This window comes from Thermobia domestica, chromosome 16 (genome assembly GCF_964235325.1).
Source record: "Thermobia domestica chromosome 16, izTheDome1.hap1.1, whole genome shotgun sequence".
Taxonomy (NCBI): domain Eukaryota; kingdom Metazoa; phylum Arthropoda; class Insecta; order Zygentoma; family Lepismatidae; genus Thermobia; species Thermobia domestica.
This window is the reverse complement of record NC_137469.1, coordinates 30,824,103-30,845,134: the sequence shown is the minus strand read 5'-3', so window position 1 is coordinate 30,845,134 and position 21,032 is coordinate 30,824,103. Positions and strand designations below refer to the sequence as shown.

Sequence of the window (21,032 nt, the reverse complement as noted above, 5' to 3'; positions counted from 1 at the left end):
ATCATCCTGGAAGATGACGTTATTGTCCGGGAACAACACCCGGACCATAGGATGCAAGTGGTCTCCTAAAATTGCGACATAATCGTTGGAAATGATTCGTCCGTTAAGTGTGACCCAATGAAAACCATGGGTCCCAATGAAAACCATGATATGGCGGCCCACAGCATCACCGAGCCGCCGCCATGTTTCACAACTGGGCGGAGACACTGTAGATCAGAAGCTTCTTTGGGCGTTCTCCACACATAAACACGGAAACACGGCCCGTGGTTGGGAATAGGGTGAAGGATGACTCATCCGACCATATCACACGTTTCCAGTTCTCAACGGTCCAAGTTGCATGGCCGCGGCACCATTTGCGGCGTGCGAAAGCGTTATGGTCCCTAATGAGCGGTTTGGCCCGTGCAACACGACCCCGTAAATTCATGTCATGTAATTCGCGGCGGACTGCGATTGTCGAAACAAGGTGGGGGAGTTGCTGATTGAGTTCCTCCGTCACTTGCTCCGCAGTGGCACGACGGTTCTGCAAGCCAATGCGCTTTAATACCCGGCGTGACCTGTCACTTATGATTTTCTTCCGCCCACTGTTTCGCTTCCCCGATGTGGTTTTCCCGTGTGTTGTGTAGGCCGTCATCACCTTCGACACTGTCTCACGCGACACACCTAACACAGTAGCCACTGCCGTCATACTCACTCCACATAACCGCGCACCAACAATTTGCTCTCTTTGAAAATCTGAGAGGTCTCCCATTTTACACTACCTTCGTCTGCTGCAGCCACTGGACACTGCTGTTCTGCTGCGCGTAACGTAGTATGGAGACCGACCTAACACACCACCACCAGCGGTGCTGCGGGCGCCACGACACCACTGCCAACCCATACATCTGACGTGTTGCCAACTACAGGTGTTTCCATTTTTCTGATCACCATCTGTACATTGGTGTATCCGTTGAAAAATTTGAAGGAGTATATTGGCCCCCATCTTAAATTTTGGACCCTAATATGTATTAGTATAAATTTGGGTGGTCCATTTTATGGATAAAAAATTGTTAAAAATTCAAATTTCGGAGGTTATTGACCCCTTTGATGCGGTTTTATTACCTTATATGAATATATGAATGTGTTCAGGGGTTTATTTTGTTTTATAAGGCATGAGTACATCCATGCTTTCATCTTAAAACTTGGTAGAGGTACATTGGCTCACACTTAAAGTTAGAAAATTGCCCAATTTTGTATAATAATATAGGTTCTTAATATGTACCATTATAAATCTCGTTCCCTTTCATGGGTAAAAATTACCAGAAATTAGTATGACCACGTGTTCGATTATTGACTCAATTTTTCCGCTTTGGTAAGGATTTAGCATGTTATATGGGTATGTACAGAGGTTTATTACCTTTATATTTTTATGTTCCCTTTTAAATTTTGTTGGGTCTGATGGGATTGTGGATCTGGACATTGGTACATTTAAACTTTGTAGGATAATTTGAGAATTGTCAAAATGAAATTACGTCATTGGTCTTGAATATTATCGCCTATGGGCCAAAATATAAACGTAAGCATTACGTTGTACCACGTGATTGTCCTTGATGAAGTAGTGTACAGCAAAACCGTTTATTTATTAATCGAATAGTTAAAAGCCGGATAGTTTGACGGTTGACCGTAAAATTTTTAAGTTTGAAAATTTTGTATTTAAAAATTTGAAATTTTTTTTGTTTCAAGATTGTATGAAAATTTTTGGTTGGATTTTTTTCCAAAATTGTTTGAAAATTTTTTCGTTTGAAATCTTTTGTTTCGAAATTTTTTTGTTTGAAAATATTTTTCGTTTCAAAATTTGTTTAAAAAGTTTTTGGTTGAAAATTTTTGTCCTAAAATCTTTTTTTGAAAATTTTTTGTTTAAAATTATAGTTTGGAATTTTTTTAAGTTTGTACACTCATTAGTAAAGAACCGGAACTGTTTAGAACAAAAACATCTGGCAACATTGTTTATCATGATGCAATAGTACACGTCAGAACATGGGACACCTTCGACACCTTAGACAGTGAGTTGTGATTAAATTTCAAAGTGTTGTAGCATGTATTGCCTTTAGTCTATGAGTCATAAGACTCAATAAGCTTACCTATCAGATTTCTGAAAGCTCAAGGTAAAAATCAACCACCACCAATGATCTTAAGACTGTGAGTTGTGACTAATGTTCAAAGTATTGTTTCATATCGATTGATTATTGAACGTTCAAACTTCGAGCCTCATACTAAAAATTCTGCTTATCACAACTCCCAAATTTAAAAGAAGGATCCTACGTACGTCTCTCGATATACATAAATCTTAGAATTAACCATATCGATATTCCAGAAGACCTTAGAAGACTTCAATTGGAATTAAAAGTATACGCTAAAGATAAACTAGTGCAAGAAGTTCAAAATACATTGTATCGTCAATATCCAGATCTTCTATCTGGTATGGATGTATGTGATTAACGAGTGCAGTGTAATACAATGAACCATTTCAATAATTTGTTTTTCATTTCAAGCATGTTCATGTTCTGACGTGTACTATTGCATCATGATAAACAATGTTGCCAGATGTTTTTGTTGTAAACAGTTCCGGTTCTTTACAAATGAGCGTACAAACTTGAAAAAATTTCAAACCAAAATTTTCCAAACTAAAATTTTAAACAAATAATTATTAAACAAAAGTTTTAGGACAAAATTTTCAACCAAAAACTATTCAAACAAAAAACTTTCGAACAAAATTTTTCAAACTAAAAATTTTCAAAATTTTTAAACGAAAAATTTTCAAACAAAAATTTCAAACGAAAAATTTAAAAAAAAATTGAAAAAAATTCAAGCAAAAATTTTCAAAATTTTCAAAAAAAATAAAAAAAATTCTCCAAACAAATTTTTAAAAACAAAATTTTCAAACAAAAATTTCACGGTTATCCGTCAAACTATCCGGTTTTTAACTATTTGATTAATAAATAAACGGTTTTGCTGTACACTACTTCAAGGACAATCACGTGGTACAACGTATTGCTTACGTTTATATTTTGGCCCATATTTCATTTTGACAATTCTCAAATTATCCTACGAAGTTTAAATGTACCAATATCCTGGACCCATAATCATATCATAGGTTAATAACTGATCACGTGACCATACTAATATTTGACAATGATTTACCCAAAGAATGAGATACCACCCAATTCTAAGAACAATTACCAATTATTGATTTAACAATAAGAAATGTACTCCTTCCAATTTAAGATTGATACACAAATACACCTGTGTCTTATGAAAAAGTAATAAATCTTGTACTCATTCAATAATAAACTCGTATCAAAAAAAATAAATAAGTCAATAACCTTTAAAATTTGAATATTTGGCCATAAGAGGGACACCAACATTTACAATGGGTCCTAGAAAACGTTTACCAAATTTTGTTATTTGATAATTCCCAAATTTAAGGAATGGTTCTGTGTACCCAACAAAATTTAAAAGGAAACATAAAAATATAAAGGTAATAAACCTCAGTATATACCCATATAACGCGCTAAATCGTTATCAAAGGGAATAAATTGAGTCAATAATCGAACACGTGATCATACTAATTTCTGTTAATTTTTACCCATGAAAGGAAACGAGATTTATAATGGTATATATTAAGAACCTATATTATTATACCAAATTGGGCAATTTCCTAACATCAAGGGTGAGCAAATGTACACTCATGTCCAAAATTATTGTCGCATATCTATAACTGTCTTCTTGTAAGAATATAATTTGATAGTGATTTTGCAGGGTACTTTTAATACTAATACTATATGTATAATTGGGAAATGTATATTTGTGGTAAATTTCATAGGAAAAGAATTATAAATACGAAAATTAGAATGAGTAAAACAAAATGTTGCTAAATGGACAATCAAGTTTTATTTTCGTTTTATTGTTCTTATTTACTGCTCTTTTGACATGAAATTTGCCACATACACGTCTTTGCCAATTATACACATACTAACATTATAAGAAATACGGGGCGAATTCGTTATCAAATTACATTCCTACAAACACATATTTATATACATGCGACAATAATTTGGAACATGAGTGGGCCTCTACCAAATTTTTAAGATGAAAGCATGAATGTACTCATGCCTTATAAAAGAAAATAAACCCCTGAACCCATTCATATATTCATATAAGGTTATAAAACCGCACCAAAGGGGTCAATAACCTCCGAAATTTGATTTTTTTAGCATTTTTTTTTTTTTTACCCATGAAAGGGAACGTGATGGATCAGCAAAATTTATAGTAATACATATTGGGGTCCTATACTATGATACCAAATTTTTAAATTAAACAATTTCCAAAACTGAAGGGGTGGGCCATGGTACCCCTCCCGGAGCACTAATATACCTATGTCTTATGTAAGATAATTGACCCCTATACATACCCATATAATCATATAAGATAATAGGACCACATAAAAAAGGATAACTTAGGTCAAAACCAAACACGTGGTACAACGTATTGCTTACGTTTATATGTTGGCAATTTTTTACCCATGAAAGGGAACGAGGTAGACCACCTAAATTAATAGTGATACATATTAGGGTCCAGTACTATTATAGCAAATGTTTAAATTAAACAATTTCCAAAATTGAAGGAATGGGCCAAGGTAACCCTCCCAAATTTTTAAAGGGGGTGCACCAATGTAACCATATCTTATGTAAAAAAAAAAAAAAATCGACCCCTATACATATCCATATAATCATATAAGGTAATAGGAACTCATCCAAGGGTGTAAATTGGGCCAAAAACGAAATACGTGGTACAACGTATTGCTTACGTTTATATTTTGACAATTTTGTTCTCCTAAAAGGGAACGAGGTGGACCACCCAAATTTATCATAATGCATAGTAAGTTCCTGAACTATTATACCAAATGTTTGAATTGGGCAATTTCCATAACTGAAGGGGTGGGTCAAGGTGCCCCTCCCAAAATTTTAAAGGGGTGCATTAATATACCCATATCTTATGAAAGGGAATAGACCCCTGTATACGCCCATATAACCATATAGGGTAATAAGACCTCACCAAAGGGGATAAATTAGGCCAAAAACAACCGAAACTTAAATTGTTGGCAATTTTTTACCCATGAAAGGGAACGAGTTTGACCCTCAATACTAATAGATGTACATACTATGGTCCTAGGCTACCATACCCAATTTTTAGATTTGCCAATTTCCAAAATTTAAGGGGTGTGGTCCTATGTACCCCTGCCAAAATCTAGAGGGGGTGGTCCTAAGTACCCCTAGGTCATTGACCTCGGGCGAACGTCATTAATCTTTCACCTATGACGTCACAAAAAAATTTTTGGCGACTCAGCTGGACATACGGGGACCAGTACTACTGCTTAAGCCTCATTATACGTGGTATTACTTTGAGGGAATAATAGAGCCGTTTGTCGTGTTATAGATGCACTACTTAACCAGATTGTGCGCCATCCTATACTGATTCTAATGGTGACAGAAACTCAAATTCGCCAAAATTGGAGATACGCGGTATTGAATCTCAGACGACGATATCTCTGTAATATGAGATATGCATTGTAGTTCCAGATTATCCACAAAACGCTTAACAAGATCAGATCGAATACAGTTTGAAGTATTGAAAGCACAAAAAGAAGTAGAAGTTGTAGATACTATGACAGTAAGCAGTAGGAGATCTATTGATCGCATCACATTATTCATAAGAGGAACACAAACATCACGAAAAGTGTCATTACAGTGGGTCTAAAGGAAAGAAAAAAAATAAAGTGCAGTTTTTCTTGTTAAAAATACCGAGTTATTCGTACACGTTTTTATTACTGGAAGAAACATTTTGTTTTGACACTTCTGTACCTCAACAATGAATGTCATGTGATGTAATAAATTTGTTGTTGATAATTTAAGAAGGCTCTCCTCGCTGGACTAACGTCTAGTGCGTATGCCTTTAGTGCACGTGGTCTCGGGTTCCATTCCCTGTGGGAAGCACGAAAATCTAATTCGCAATCATCCACTTTCATTAATCATCCATCTCTTTTAGCCTAAAGGGCATAACAGAGAAACAGAGGACGTTAAACTTAAAAAAAAAAAAAAAGAAAAAAAATCATTTCATTTGATGTCTTACCAAAGACCCGCTGAAAATGATGACCTGACTTTCCACGACAAAAGTTCCAGATTTTTCTGACTACTGAACAGGGTGAAAAAACAACATTACTTTTTTTAAAAAAATATTTTTGTTGATTTTTCTGATTTAAATCGATACTTTTCATTTAAATCAAATCTTTCTTCTCGCGTAATACAAGTCACGAACTGAAGATAAAACATTAGGAATTAATATTAAATGTTAATTATGCCATTTAAGTGAAAGTATTGGGCTTGAATTTTGAATTGATTGCCAGTCGTTAACTTATTTCAATCCCCAATAGAGATGCAAGGGTTCGGAAGAAAAAGTCTTTTTTTGGGGGGGAGGGGGGCAGGGGGGGACTAGGTTTTTTCTGCTTCGCTTTTTTGGTTGGGAAATTTTGGGCTTTTTTTCTAAATTCTGCTTTAAATTGATAAAGCAGGTTTTGTTTCGCTTCTCTACAATACAAAACTCATTTAAGTAGTAGTGGATGCAGATACTAATACAAAAGCTCGAAAATAAACATGAATTTCGAAAACATTTCAAACAATTTTAATTCTTAGCACCGTTTTATTATGAATCCCAAAAAATTAATCCATGTATATAATAAGTTGCAGTTAAGTTTTAACTTTCATATGCATTATAAGCAATATTTTTATTGTGAATTAAAAATACAAAAACCAGGAAAAACTGTCACATGACATACAGAATTTATTGTACTATGTGTGTAAGTTCAAACAAATAACATATTTACTGTTAATAATAATAGATAAGATATATCTAGATAATAATATCCGGGAAGATAATAATATATTTACTGAACAAATGTACAAAACAAATTTAAGTTTCGACGCCGTAGCCTTCTCAAAAATAACGGTCTTCTCTTTGTTCATTACGTATATCAAGTGGCTCAAGTGGTTGAACGTTGGCCTCGCATTCGGGAGGTCATGGGTTCGATTCCCGCTGCTGACCATCCTGACTGGGGTTTTCCAGTGTTTCCCTCAGTCCTACCAGAAAAATGCCGGGATGGTACCTTCCCAAATCCTTTCCATGTTGTTCGATATCCAGTATAAAATAGCCTCTGAGCTGCATGTGGTGATTGTTAAATAATTAAATATCATTCCCTCGTCAATCTGTTATGGCCTTAAGTTTATTGTGTCTGACTTCCGAGACTTTCATAAACACTCGTACTAGAGTAACAATGAAAAATAATCATTGTTTTATTACAATTCAACGTATTACTTTAAAAGACTGAAAAAATGCAATCTTTGTATGGGACGCTCAAAAATTACCTACTTTGTTAATGCACCTATTGCTTCCGCCTTTGCTACCCCTACAGAAACTTCTTTGAAATGGAACATAAATGTTGAAAATGTATTTTCTATTCATTTATTACATACGTAATAATCTGTTACCACCTATCAGGTGCTTCGGACCTGCAAAATCGGTAAAGTCCCAAATTCTGTAATGCACTGACTGTTCCTTAAGCTTGTTTAGTCAGGAAATTACTGAATTTTCTGTTCATGGATCATATGCGTAATACTGTTCATCTCAGCATTTGGTTTCCAAGGCTCTGGAATATATAACCACCACCACGGTTTACCCAGTCCTGAAGGTTTCTGAATTTTTAACAAGAATTCAACATGTCGTTACGGAACTCCCCCCCCCCCAAAAAAAAAAAAAAAAACTCGAAATACATTTAAGCCAAGCACAACAAACATGAGTGAGTGGTTAGCTTTTCCCCTTCTATTGGAAAATCCGAGATTCAGTCCTGCATTCGATCATTCCGACAAAAGTTCTTAATTCCATCTGTGAATGTAGAGATAGTGCGTGTACTGTGATTCCTCACTGATTTCATTTCTTATGTTTTAAATTGTTGTTATTAATAATTACCAGCAATGACGGATTTGCGAAAGGGGTTAGGGTGGGGGTGTATTTTGGACTGAAGCCTGTTCTCCGAAATTACGGAATTTCTAAAACAAACGAAATTTTAGTTGTGCCTTTACTCATAAACTTCAAGCTCCCCTCAAGTGAAAATCAGGCATTTTTAGAAAAAACTAACTATTAATAAGAAAAAAAAACCCTCCCAAAACACTTTTCTAAATCCGTACTGATTATTTGTATAAAATTGTATTCAAGGTTGCATCCAAAAGATTATTGCTACATCATTACATAGCTACAGTATAACAGAAATGTGAAAGTATGCTCTGACGGATATATTGAAAAACACAAGTTTAACTATGTGCTAAAAATTAGAGTACTCAGCTCTAAGAAATGAAACACGAATAACTAAAAATGAAATGATCTAAAGAAATAAATGTCGATAACTCAGAAGTTAAAATACAGTTATATAGCCTCTAAAATTGCTCTCAAATACTACATACTTAATCAGGATGTCTACTAAATTCCAAAATTAAATTTCGTGACTTTTTCGTGACCTTCTCTTTACCAAATCATAAAATTTCCTAACATTTTCAAGAGGAAATTTGGGTGCGAATTAGGCCGAATTTTCATCCATGCGATAGAAACGTACTTTGCTTGCGATTTGGTAGCCTCTAAACCCTACCATAGACATCTTTGGTGGTGAATTTTGACGTTTTATAAAACAAAGTTTTCCAACCTGCACTTACATTTGTACAGTTTAAAAGAAAATCGTGACCCCAAAGCTAAATTTCGTGACTTTCATGACTGTTTTCTGATTTCGTGACTTGCGTGACCAATAGACACCCTGTTAATGTTTAATTCATAAAACATGTGCTCCATCCATCATGATGGTGAATTCTAGAGGGAAATATGACATTTAGGTCATGAAATCTTGTTTAACTATACAGTATACTATAAGAAAGCTATTTAGATAGAAAAATCATGAAAATGAAAAAAGCCAAACTTTCCGATTTTTCCCTAAAAAGACGGCTTTTTATGTATAAAAAAAAAAAAAAATCAATTCACAGAAGCCGGCCACTTTGCATCTCTAATCCCAAACAATGTTTCTTAAGCACTAAGGAATAAGTACGGCGACGTTTATCAACATAATACTTTTTTTTTTTCACAAAAGTTACTCATATTTGGCAGGGGCATACCTAAAAAAAAAAAAAAAAAAAAAAAAAAAAAAAAAAAAAAAAAAAAATTGGAACCAGCTTGCGGCACGAAATACATATAGCCCTAAAATAAGCAAATTTCGCCTAAAGTTATAAAATCTAACAAAGATTTAAGTTTCGGAGGGGGAATCGGACCCCTTTATAAACACGCCCCTATTATCTGGGAACAAACAAAACAGACGCGTACACAAAAGAATTTTCGTCTTAAATGTCCATGGTGAATTTCTCGTTGGAATAGTTAACGACTTAAAAACCTTATGTTACGAAGATAAGAAAGCAGAATTCCTACGTTACCCGTTCAAGACGGGATCTTCCCTAATCATCCTCAGCATGAAACACTCGTTTTCATACTGTGCTGTACATATATTTGCATCTTATTGTATTATGATTATCTTCCATAATTGAAATAACACAACAGAGGCTGGATTTTACATATTTTCACTTTAAATTAATTTATTTCGGAATTTGATTTAAATCAACGATTTTTATTTTTAAAAAATCATGTATTTAAATCTCAATTTAAATCAGACTGATTTAAACCAATCCACCCTGCAACTGAATAATTTAAAAATATAGAAAAAAAGGAAGAAACCCCAGCCTTTAACCTCCCTATTGTTGGCCTTGTTCTCTCTCCGCTTTTGTTTCTTTCTTTTTTACATTTTTCTTTATTTCAAAAGAATGTAAATTTACAAACATATGCATTAGGCCGATACTACATTCACTATTTCATAAATTCAATAACTGAACAATGGACCTAAACCGATTTTTCCCTGACCAATTTGTCATTTCTCTGACATACTTTTACTTCCCTGACCTTTCCCCGATTTTCCAAAATGTGGACACCCTGTATATGACAGACATATACCAAGATTAATATCTGTAATATCTGTAATTCACGTGAATATCTGTAATTGTGTGTCAGTTTAGTTCCTTAAGTTGTTACAAGAAAAACTATTATCCTGGAGAGCGTTCTCAACGTTTATATACACAATTAAATAGCTTTTTTGTACCCGAAAAAAACAGGGAAGTTTGATTGTTTGATTTGTTGTAGTTTAATGGAGACATCAGCAGCGAGGCTATCTGTCCCTGTCAGAATAAAGCTAATGGCTGACACATTAAATATTCCACATAATACTTCTAGAAGAGTATATATATATATGTGTGTGTGTGTAACCATATTCTGCTCCACTTTTAACCTACAAGGAAATAAACTTTTATCTCCAACATCCTCCTCCTCATCACAAAATAAACGAAAACCACGTGCATCTACAAAACACATGAACATCTTCATGTGAACAAACCTACAGTAGCACATACGGAAACTTGTAAGGGGATAAAACTAACTTCCTGAAAACTCGGCCAATCAGCACGCTTCGAGCTCAAGAATCGAAACTTACATGAATTAAAACAGGCAAACCGTCAATGATCACTGCCATTGTGATCTGAATGTACTCTGCATGTGACGGAAGCCGCAATGGAAACATTACACAGGAAGAGATCAATGCATGGGTATTCCACTAACAGCCACGATTATCAGTGCGGATCGACCCTCATAGGCGATAGTACGCACGACAGTCATCACCGGTGACTCTAATCGATCGTAAAGCCGTCGAAAAGGCTTCAGCAGGAAAAAAAGTACAATGAACAGACAGTGATCGATCGAAGGAAGAATTGAGAGTTTATATTAATACACCGAAAACGGAAGTCAACAAGTACAGCGATGGTTACGCCGCTACAAACGACCAACAGTGTGTTTATGACGTCTGTGAAATTAAATAAAATTTTAGTTTAACATCCCACGATTAAGGCTGTTATGCTAAAGAGACGGATGATTAATGAAAATGAAGGATTGTAAAATTAAATCTTTTGTGATATCCCACCGGGAATCGAAAGTGGGAACACATGCACTACAGGCATACACGCTAGTCACTCGACAGGCGGGGAGGGTATCTGTATAGATTGCTACAACATATAACCGTGTTGGCTCAAAATTATTTTCCTGTAAACTGACAGCATTTGGTGAATAGATAGAGATCAGCTGTTTTAATTCCTCAATTTAACTACTGATGTCGTTGACGCATACTAGAAGTGCTATATTTGGAAAGATTAACGTTTAAGTAGACCTAAAGCCTCATGAGCCAATTACTGTCGAGTCACTATCTATCGATTCATGACTCAATTTTGAGTTTAACGTCCCGTTCAGTAAGGACACTATATGAGACGTGGAATCCGAACCACATGAACTCTCGCCGAGAATCGAACCCGTGATACCTCCCAACATGATAGGTATCATGTGACGGAAAAATTTGGAACACCCTATATATAAATAAATTAGGTTTTGTAGATAGACATGTATTTAATGGTATGAAAATTTTATTTTGTTCGTATTTCGTGTCATTAGGAAAAATGGTGTCTTGGTTAGATTAGTTTAGTTGGTAGAATTGTAGTATATTGATTTTTGTGTCATTTTGTATTTTCTTGTGTTTTATGATTTTTTGTGGTAAAAACTTCATATTTCAGTGTTTTTCATGTCTTCAGAACATTTTCCTATCGAATTCTGAAGTTAGGAGTCATCTATAAAAGTTTCATAATTTTCTACGTAAATTTTGATAATTTCTGGTTTCTATATTTTCGGCCATCTTAACATAAATTCTTAAAAAGTCCTTTAAATAGAACATTACTTTCTTCTACATGCATCATCTGACGTAAACGAAGAATTATCAGGTGTCAAAAGTCAATTGGTCGGTATTTTTCATCTTAAATCACGATTTGTTCATCCTATTGTTGTCGAGATTCATCAGCCAATCCCCGTAATCATCTTTGTGAGACAGACGCTTTGAAGAGTAGCATCCATAGTGGATGGTACGGATTTTATGATGGTGAATAATTTTCGGCGGAATACAAAGGTTTTGGATTATTTTAAGTGGAAAATTAGTTTTGAAAGGGGAGCCAAAGTGGTGAACGTTCAAGTTGGTTATAAAAAATCTAAAAAGGAAAGCCTAGTGACGGAACGAAAAGAAACAAAATTGAAAGGTGTACTGTAATGTATTACGCAACATGGCGCAAAGTGATGTGTACGATAGTTTCGTACAATGAAAATTTTTGAGATTGCCTAGCACTCTTAAGGATAAGAGTGGCAAAGTTTGTGGGATATTGGGAAGTAAAGCTGGACATGAAGCTGTGATACATAAAAAAAATTATGCTTAGAAATCGGAGTGAAATTAATGATTCGTTCGTCCTTTGAAACCGATCTGCATAGCGCGAGAATTGAAGCAATGTACCTCAAGTAAGTTAGATAGCTACGGACCCCTTCATCCAAAAATCTGGATTTTGGTGCTGTAAGTATAAATTTTGTGTCGGAGATAGAAAGGCAGGATTGTGACTGATGTAAGTTTCTCCAACTTCATAAGTTGTGTTAAAGAATCGTGTTTGGTGTAGTGCATTTGGTTTTAAAATGACATCCATTTACAATATGTCTAAGTAGAGAACTTCGTTCCCTACAGAGCTACTTTTCGATCATTCACATGTAAGCAAACAATTTCTCTTTGGAAAAGGGGGGGGGGGGGGTTATGGAAAATGTACGTAACATACAGTCTCTTATTTTCGTATGTAATGTAGAAGGTAACTAAATCCATAGAAATTTCGATATCTCTTTAGGCTTGCATAACAAAATTTACTTAATATAATCCTGTACCAAATTAATTAGGTAGTACCGTAATGATTCATACAAGGAAAAATTTGAGAATTTGGTAGTAACGCGTTCCGAAATATCTATAGTGTAGTACTATTTCATACACTCTCGAAAGAAATGGAAAATTTATTATGTGTACAGCTGCACCACGTCACTGATGGTACGAAGTTCGTATCCCGTCTTCGATACTTTTATTTAAAACATCAGTTTGCTGTTCACCTTGAAAGATTTTTTTTTTTAAACGCTAAATTCAGGCATAAAATGATGGAAATTAAAGATATCCGTTTTCGCTTTCTGGCACGTCCCTATACTTAATATGTGCATATATATCTATATAGTGTGATATTTTGTGTTTTGTTTATGTATGTACTTGTGCGTAGGTTAAGTTTAGGTTAAGTTAGGGTAAGAATGCAATGTTTGATGTGTGCAAATTTAATGAATGTTGTGATAGCAGTTGAATATTCCTGCTTGAATAATTTGTAATGAATAATTTATGACAAAATAAGTAATATAGCACACAAAACCTGAAGGGGCAGGATGTTTAATTCCCTGCAGTATATATAAAATATAAATGAATGCTGTGATTCATGACGATTCTAATAAGTAACCGGGACGATGTAGTAACAATTTGGATTTTTTTTTTTTAAGATTTGAAAGCGAACTTTTGTAAAGATGATTTTTTTTTTTATTTTGTGGTAAAGAACATGTAATAACGTTCAATATAGCAAATGTAGATAGAGAAGGTGAACATGTGTGTAGCTGAACAAAAGAAATGTAGCATAACTGTACACATTACCATTTTATTTTATTTTATTTTTTTATTTTAATTAAAAAATTCTTGAGATACCAATTAAATTGATATAATTTGAAACCTAATATTTTTCATTTCAAATAAATACAGATAAAACCCAGTAGTTTAGGGAATTTTAGGTACGTTCAAATGGTACAAGGGTAGATTCAGTAACAACAATCTGTAATAATTATAGTGAAAAGTTCAACTGAAGATGAAACGGTACAGATGGCGTTTGAGGGGAACCCAAAAGTAGACATAACAACCTTTTCAAAATTGATTTTTTTTTTTTTCTTTCGATCGTTGAGCAGAATCAAAGAAGTTTTTCACACATTACCCCGTTTGAGTTCAGCGTTCTCACATGATAGTGGAGTGCACGAATGTTTTGTGGGTTGCCAGGCGCACTTCTGTGGGGGCCCAAACAGGTCTGTGACTGGTTAAACTTGCAATACATTTGGGCATACCTCAATCAAGGGAAGGTGAACGTCATACAATACATAAGTCAGATGTGTAATTACATTTTCTTTTATTTATTTATTTCTGGGTAGATACAAAATAAATTTTTTTCAGCCAAGATTTTTATTTATTTATTTTTTTTATTTATTTACTATTTGTTGGAGAGTTACACCCGGGTCCCCCACGCCAACGGCGCGTACACTAACCACTTAGCCACGAAGGAGCTCTCCCATCAATTTATCTTCCACCATATTGGATAGTAGTGAAAGCAAAGATGGCCTCCCAACTGATATAGGGATTTCGATTTCCTCTGAGAGAGAATAGGGTTGTCAAGACAAGACGTCTGTGCTGACTCAATTTGATGCCAGTAATATATATGACGATACGATTATGTTAGTTTGAGACTACGAATAATACGTGATATTTTCGGAGATTCGTTTGATAAAGCAGTGACTGTGTTTCTTGGATCTTTCAAGATCCTTAGATGGAGACAGCTTAGTCTGGATGGAAACGTCATATGTTTGGGTTATCACAGATTTCTGAGAATCAGCAGCAACAATCGGCAAGCGGAAGGGGAAGCGCGTTTGGAATGCTGTTTGAGGCGATGTTTACAGTGAAGTTAAAGAAAGCTGTCCTTTGACAGACAGCTGCACGTGCTGTAATCAAAACGAAGGGGAAAGTTATCTGTCAACAATAACTGCAGTACTCCTTCACGCTGTTTCTAGGCAACCAAAGGTCACTGATCGCATTCTTGTTGGTAGTTGAAGATTGAGTCTTCTACGAAATGGTTTTTATTGCTGTGTTTTAGTGTTTGTTGTTAGTGTTATATGTGCTATTTTAGATATTTTTTTTCGAATTAATAATTAACTGTTGATTATGAATAGTTTCAGTGCGAGTTTATGAAATGATGATAAATATTATGACTGAAAAAAATGCGATTCAACATACACAAGTGAGTCACGGAAAACGATATATAACGCTCGGTTCTATTTGGAACAGAAGCAAAAAATAAAATGATTTCTTTTTCCCGTAGAACAAGTTCCAGATTGTTTGGAAGTCAGTGAAAGCAATGTTATCCGCGAAACTCAGGACAATTCGGAGACACAAACGATAATCCTTCGAAATCCATTAAAACACATGAAAAAAAAAAAAAAAAATAAAAATAAAATAAAATAAAATAACAAGCAAGTCTCGAAAAACAATCATAAGTGACTTCACAGGGGAAGAAATTCGTCTCAAAGAAGTACACAACTTTAAATTCTACCCCTGATTCGTCACCGCAGTGCCTAACCAGTGTCGTTTTTTTGACGAAGATGGTTAATATCAAACACGAGAAAATAGTATGGTTTGATTAAATGCACGTCAATGCAGCCAACCTACTGGAATCAGCAATATGAAATCCACATCCACAAGTACGCGGTAGATGAAACAGCACGAAGCATGGACTAAACGAGGTTTAGCTGCCTCCGCATTATTGTCAATTCAATTAACATGTTGCGAACAAAAATTCAACAGTTAAACTGACAATATGTTGTTAATCACGCAATGTCGTTAACTACGAATGTACGTCAACTTAGAGAATTCTGGAGGCATTCATTCAGGAGTTGGTGGTAAACTTAGGCAATGATAATAGTGAATTCTCTGATTTGACGATTTCACACCTTTTCTACTCAAACGGTAAGAATGTCATAAATTTTACAACACTTTGAAAAAAAAAATCATTCGATTCCTGTTTGTCGCAGTATTACAACGATAGCTATTTGTGTGCACAGAGCCCTCTACCCATGACAAGTGAAGGGTAAGGGGAAAAAAAAGAAGGAATGTCACAAAACTGCATTTTCGAGAAAACGGCGTATAAATATTGAAAACCGCGCAAAAGGAATAGGGTTAGTCACATCTTTTGCCCCTATTTACATAGACATTTTTACATCTACGCATGTATGTATGGCATATACAGTCAAATAGAACCAAGAGTCATCAACAGATAGGACAAAGCACCCGAAAAAGCTCATACATGGACATTCCTTGTCTTTTCCCCTTCCCCTTCAAGTGAGCTTGTCCTCTAAATTTTTTCTAAACCCACCCTAAAATTTCTGAATATTGCAACACTTCTCATGTAAAAGTCTTAGCAACATGACTCAATCCGCCTCTTTGAACTTTCCTCTCCCCCCCCCCTTAAAAAAAAAAGAATGGCTATGGGCAACTTTGCGAAAGAGAAATCAATAACGAAAATGCCGTTTAAGTAACAGTTATTTTTAAAAGTATAATATGGAAGCAAGCCCAGTAAATCATTTGGTGTTTATTTATTTTCTGTTCTGAATGAGTCTATTCGTTATTCTAAAGAAAAATGATTTTCCAGTTGCCTGTTAATATCGACGTATGCGGAAACAGTACAGGGGGTAACTTAATATATTTTGGGAATGACTTTGAGTACACGCCTTTGTAAAAGATTCATCTAACAAATAGACAGGAGTTTAATGAAAGCACTTTTTGGTAAGTGAAACATATAGGAGTTTTATTTATTTATTTTAAAGAAGTTCGAATGGCGATTTCGATTCAGAATTACAATATTACAGAGACTATTTGTTAGATAAATAAAAGTATTCAAGCTGGCTAAGTTCCGCAGCTGTTGTAAACTCAAAATAAAACCAACTTACTTAGTTTATCCTTTATTTTTCTTGTAAAATATCAATGTTATTGTTTAATAATGTGCTTACTTTTGCACTGTGCGCATGGTGCAATGGTGAGCATATTATTATATAAGATGTACCCTATAGTAGCTATCAGTAATTCTACTACTATTGCTGTTATATGGAAATGACATTCCTGATATATTATTACGATTATATGATTTTAACGTTCTAAGTTCATCATCAGAGCTGCTGTATCTACCGCAGAGCCACGGCAACAACACCTCCAATTCACTACGTGGTTTGTTCAGCTGTCATCTTTCAGTTTAATGTCCCATGGTTACGCCCTTTAGTCTATGGGAGACGATAATTAAGGCAAGTGAATGCGCCTGAAATGCTGACACTTAAAGTAGCGAAGTAGACTAGGTATGTATGGTCAAAGAATGAGACGGTAATAAGCAGCCTTCACATATTGCCGGAGTACCAAGAATCAATGATCGTGTTGGAAGCAGTTTCACGTGACTTCTCACTCTTAATCCGAGCTACTTCCACTACATATTGATTTGAAAAATCTGGTTTAACTCCTTCAATGTGGGTGGCGAGTTAACTAGTGTCTTCAAAACGCACCTGCTATGCGGATGGCGTATATACTTGCCCATAGTATGAGTAATGTTATCCCGACAATATTTAGCGAGTTTGCGCTCAGTTGGTTTCAATTGTTGCTTAATTAAAAGAAGAGGAAAAACAAAGAAATTAAAATAGAGTTTGGGCTTCGTCAAATACAGTTTTCATTCTTTGTTTTGTTTGAGCGCAGACAGCACAGTAATGGCTTCTAAACGATATTTCAACGATACTGACATCGAGGAATAGTTATTAATTAGTGATTCTGAAAATGATTGTTCATTTAGAATCAACATCCAAAGTTCTCCACAAAAAAAAAAAAAAAAAAAAAAAAAAAAAAAAAAAAAAACTTTTTACAGCGGTTCGCATCTGAAAATTACGCACTGAAGGGGTTAATCTTATCATCTGTTATGTTTTACATACAACATTTAAACAACGATTAAAACATACAACACTCCACGGCTAACATTCAGCAGACGTGTGACTTGGAGTGCTTAAGAAGTTTCTCTGCTTTTTGCTGATCACTTCCAGAAACAGTGTTAAACTTCTATCATCTTTCTGCCTGAATACTTTACAACTTTATTAATAACAAAAGGAATTAGAATTGGCACTCGTGCTTAGAGCTGACTCTTCCGTTTCAACTACAAAATAGCCAACTACCAGAGCCGCAAGTCTTCTTTTCTCCATACTTTTACTAAGAAAAGAATCCTGCTCTTGACCTTGGGTTTTGGACTTTTTATTAGTGGTAGTCCGATTATGAAGAATTTGACGATGATTTAAGCGTAAGTGGTTCTCTTTCTTTTTAACACAATAAATTGAAAAATGCGTGTGATTGCCAAAACCACCATACACGGGTGTTCGCAGGAAGAACCAACGCTATTCTCCTAGCAATCACGTAGACACACCTTTACCGAAGAATCACCATGGAGACAACGTGGGCACGGAGAAGTGCATCAAACCACCATTCCCGTGAAGAAAAGCATATGACCCGAAATAATAAGTGATACAAGAATAAAACCTCAATTATGTAATTAAACAACGTTTACAACCCAAAACAAGTACCAAACAAACTGGTGTGGATTTTTTTAAAATGTAATTTATAAATTTGCTTTTAAAATATAAACACTGGACGCACAAGCCAGAACGAAATGGTGCACATCCACCTGTGTTAGAGGAAGAGGTCTACTGTGCATTCTCATCAAGACTTTCATAAATCAACGGCGAATCCAGCAACAGTATTCGCAACGGAGAGAGCAAGGAATGCAGACAAAGATGAAGGGAGACCAAATGAATGAATGAAGCTGACCTCTCCGATGACTGTCCGCTGTATAAAGGGAGGAACACTGTGTCCGTGGGGTTTCTAGGTTCCTCAACACTCCAATCCTGTGTTAATCACTTTGGTTAAGGCAAAGTTATGGAGTGCTAAATATTGCCCTAGTTTGAAGACGAATATTTAGCTCAATAAGACCAGTCCTATTCCGTACCAGGCTTCGCAAATATATCTGCAAAACTTCTAAGCCTATTATCACATACTACAATGTAGATGTTGAATTACGTAAATCCTTACAGAATAAGGCCTTTGCTTATGCACCATAGGCAAAAGGAAGTGAATAATGTAAAAAATAGGAGAAAAATGTAGTTTTTGAAATAAAAAGTGAACCAGAGAAAATCCACGGACTCGATATTCCCCACCACAAGCGTACGTAGCAAGGATTGAACCACGGTCCTTGCACTTTAGATAAGAATCTTCTCACAGCCATTGTTGCAGTCGCAAAAAGATTAGAGTAATTTTTCGTACAAGGTAATAAAGAATAAAAGCGTCAATAAGTCTAAGAAGCTGTTCAGAAATTTAATATTATCTTCATAATAAAGAAGTCAATAAAATCAGGTTAAACAATAATCAAAAGTCAATATCATGTAATAAATAAATGCTCCCTATTGATACATAGCGTGTGAATTAAAATTTTAGAAGCAATCCACAAATAGTTTTCCATCCCGCAAATTAACAATCCTCATACCAATGTTTACATATGATCCTTTTAAATTACATAATGTCCTTTCTCTTCCGCATCTAATTAATACGGAGTCTAATTTAATTATATTAATAATTAGTGGGTAACATTTGTGTTCATAACAATACAGAAACTCATAAAATTGTTTTATTGAAAACCGATTAGGCTGCTCTTTTTTCCTCCTATAAATTTGTCAAGTCAAAGAAAATCAATAACAAACCACCTACAAGCAAAGAACTATGGGATTACTGATACCATTAGGAAATGGAACAGTGATAAGAATTAACTACCTTAAACACTATAGTGGTATGTTTACAAAGAGCAATATGATCCTCCCCCTTCGCCCTTGACATTCCCAAAAAACCACTATAAATATGTTTTGGGTTTCTATACTTGAGAGAGTTATAAGCAAGTACCATATGAAACATGGCCTCCAGTTCCGACATATATCGAGCAGGATGCAACATCGTCATAGTACAAACAGGCTATGTATTAGACCGCTAAAGCACTTGCAATGCAAAATAACCTTTCTCTTAGAGAAAATAACTAAAATACTTGGCATGAAGAACAAATGCGCAAGGCAGCACTGAGCAAGCCCAGTTAATATTTGGACACTACGGCTGCGTACGCACCTGCGTGTAGGGAGGGTCATTTCAACACGAAAATGTGTCTTTCCGTCTTGTTCCACAAAAATGACACGTAAAGCGGTACTTTCTAGCACACATCCCACTTCACTAGTGATCAACAGCACAAACTAATACCAAAAACACTCCTCCTGAAAAAATCTTGTGGACAACCATGAATATCGATCGAAACCTTCCGTTCCAAAGAAATGCACAACAAAATTTTCGCGGTAGCCATATTGAGTCTGCGCGGAAGACACTTTTGCAGACGATACTAAATCACCATCTACTTTAGTTGTGTGGACACTTCAGTGCAACTTGTTTATTCAACAATACCTACCATCATCTGTACAGTTGAGGTATGAGATATAATATACTTACAATCACGTAAGGTGTAACAAAACTACAGCAGCAATCGATTACTTCCTACAATATATCCACTTGTACTCTTATATCACACTGTATGCTACTGACATCTAGCACTGAAATTGTGAACTACAGCGTGTCTTCCATTCTGCTATTAGGTGAATTTTTAAAATGAAAATTTGATGTTATGCTTGAATAAGGTGAAATTACGTTGAAATGGTAGCTGTTGATTTTTCATGTTAATGCGTGACATATATTTAGTTATTTAACGCAAGATCTCTTTCAATCAATAAATATGGTAGAATATTTGATAAAAAAATGAGTTGCTCCATTTAACATAGATTGAAACTCATTAGTTCGTGTGATGAATATTTTCTTTAGCAGAAATTGTGGCTGATGAAGTTTTTCGCACTATATCAGTTGGGCACGAATGAGTGTTTGTTACGATAATGGCGGAATAGCGTGCACCCTTGTTTACACCTAAATTCTCTTTGAGCGGTTACAACTAATAGAAATCAACATTAAGTACTGATTGAGGCATTATTGTTGTATAGCCGGACCATACGATAATAATAATAATTTT

At 35.1% G+C, this 21,032-nt stretch overlaps 2 protein-coding genes across 12 annotated transcripts in view; one reads left to right on the top strand and one right to left on the bottom strand.

Annotated features, from left to right (window-relative positions):
- The window catches only part of ewg (DNA-binding protein Ewg), an 81,128-nt gene extending 60,552 nt beyond the window's left edge, over positions 1–20,576 (bottom strand). For 6 of the 8 annotated variants that reach the window (XM_081742241.1, XM_081742248.1, XM_081742246.1 and 3 more), the window contains exon 1: positions 20,093–20,232. The gene's annotated coding sequence lies outside the window, so the exon portion shown is untranslated. The other 2 variants (XM_081742242.1, XM_081742243.1) reach the window with 2 other exon arrangements.
- The window catches only part of Coq7 (ubiquinone biosynthesis protein COQ7, mitochondrial), a 41,359-nt gene continuing 40,628 nt past the window's right edge, over positions 20,302–21,032 (top strand). Inside the window, exon 1 of one of the 4 annotated variants that reach the window (XM_081742252.1) lies at positions 20,302–20,442. Coding sequence is in view for 2 of the 4 variants with exons in the window: in XM_081742250.1 (XP_081598376.1) it covers positions 20,632–20,649 (18 nt within the window). In the remaining 2 variants the exon portion in view is untranslated. Of the gene's footprint in view, positions 20,443–20,470; positions 20,669–21,032 lie in introns of those variants that run through there. The other 3 variants (XM_081742253.1, XM_081742251.1, XM_081742250.1) reach the window with 3 other exon arrangements.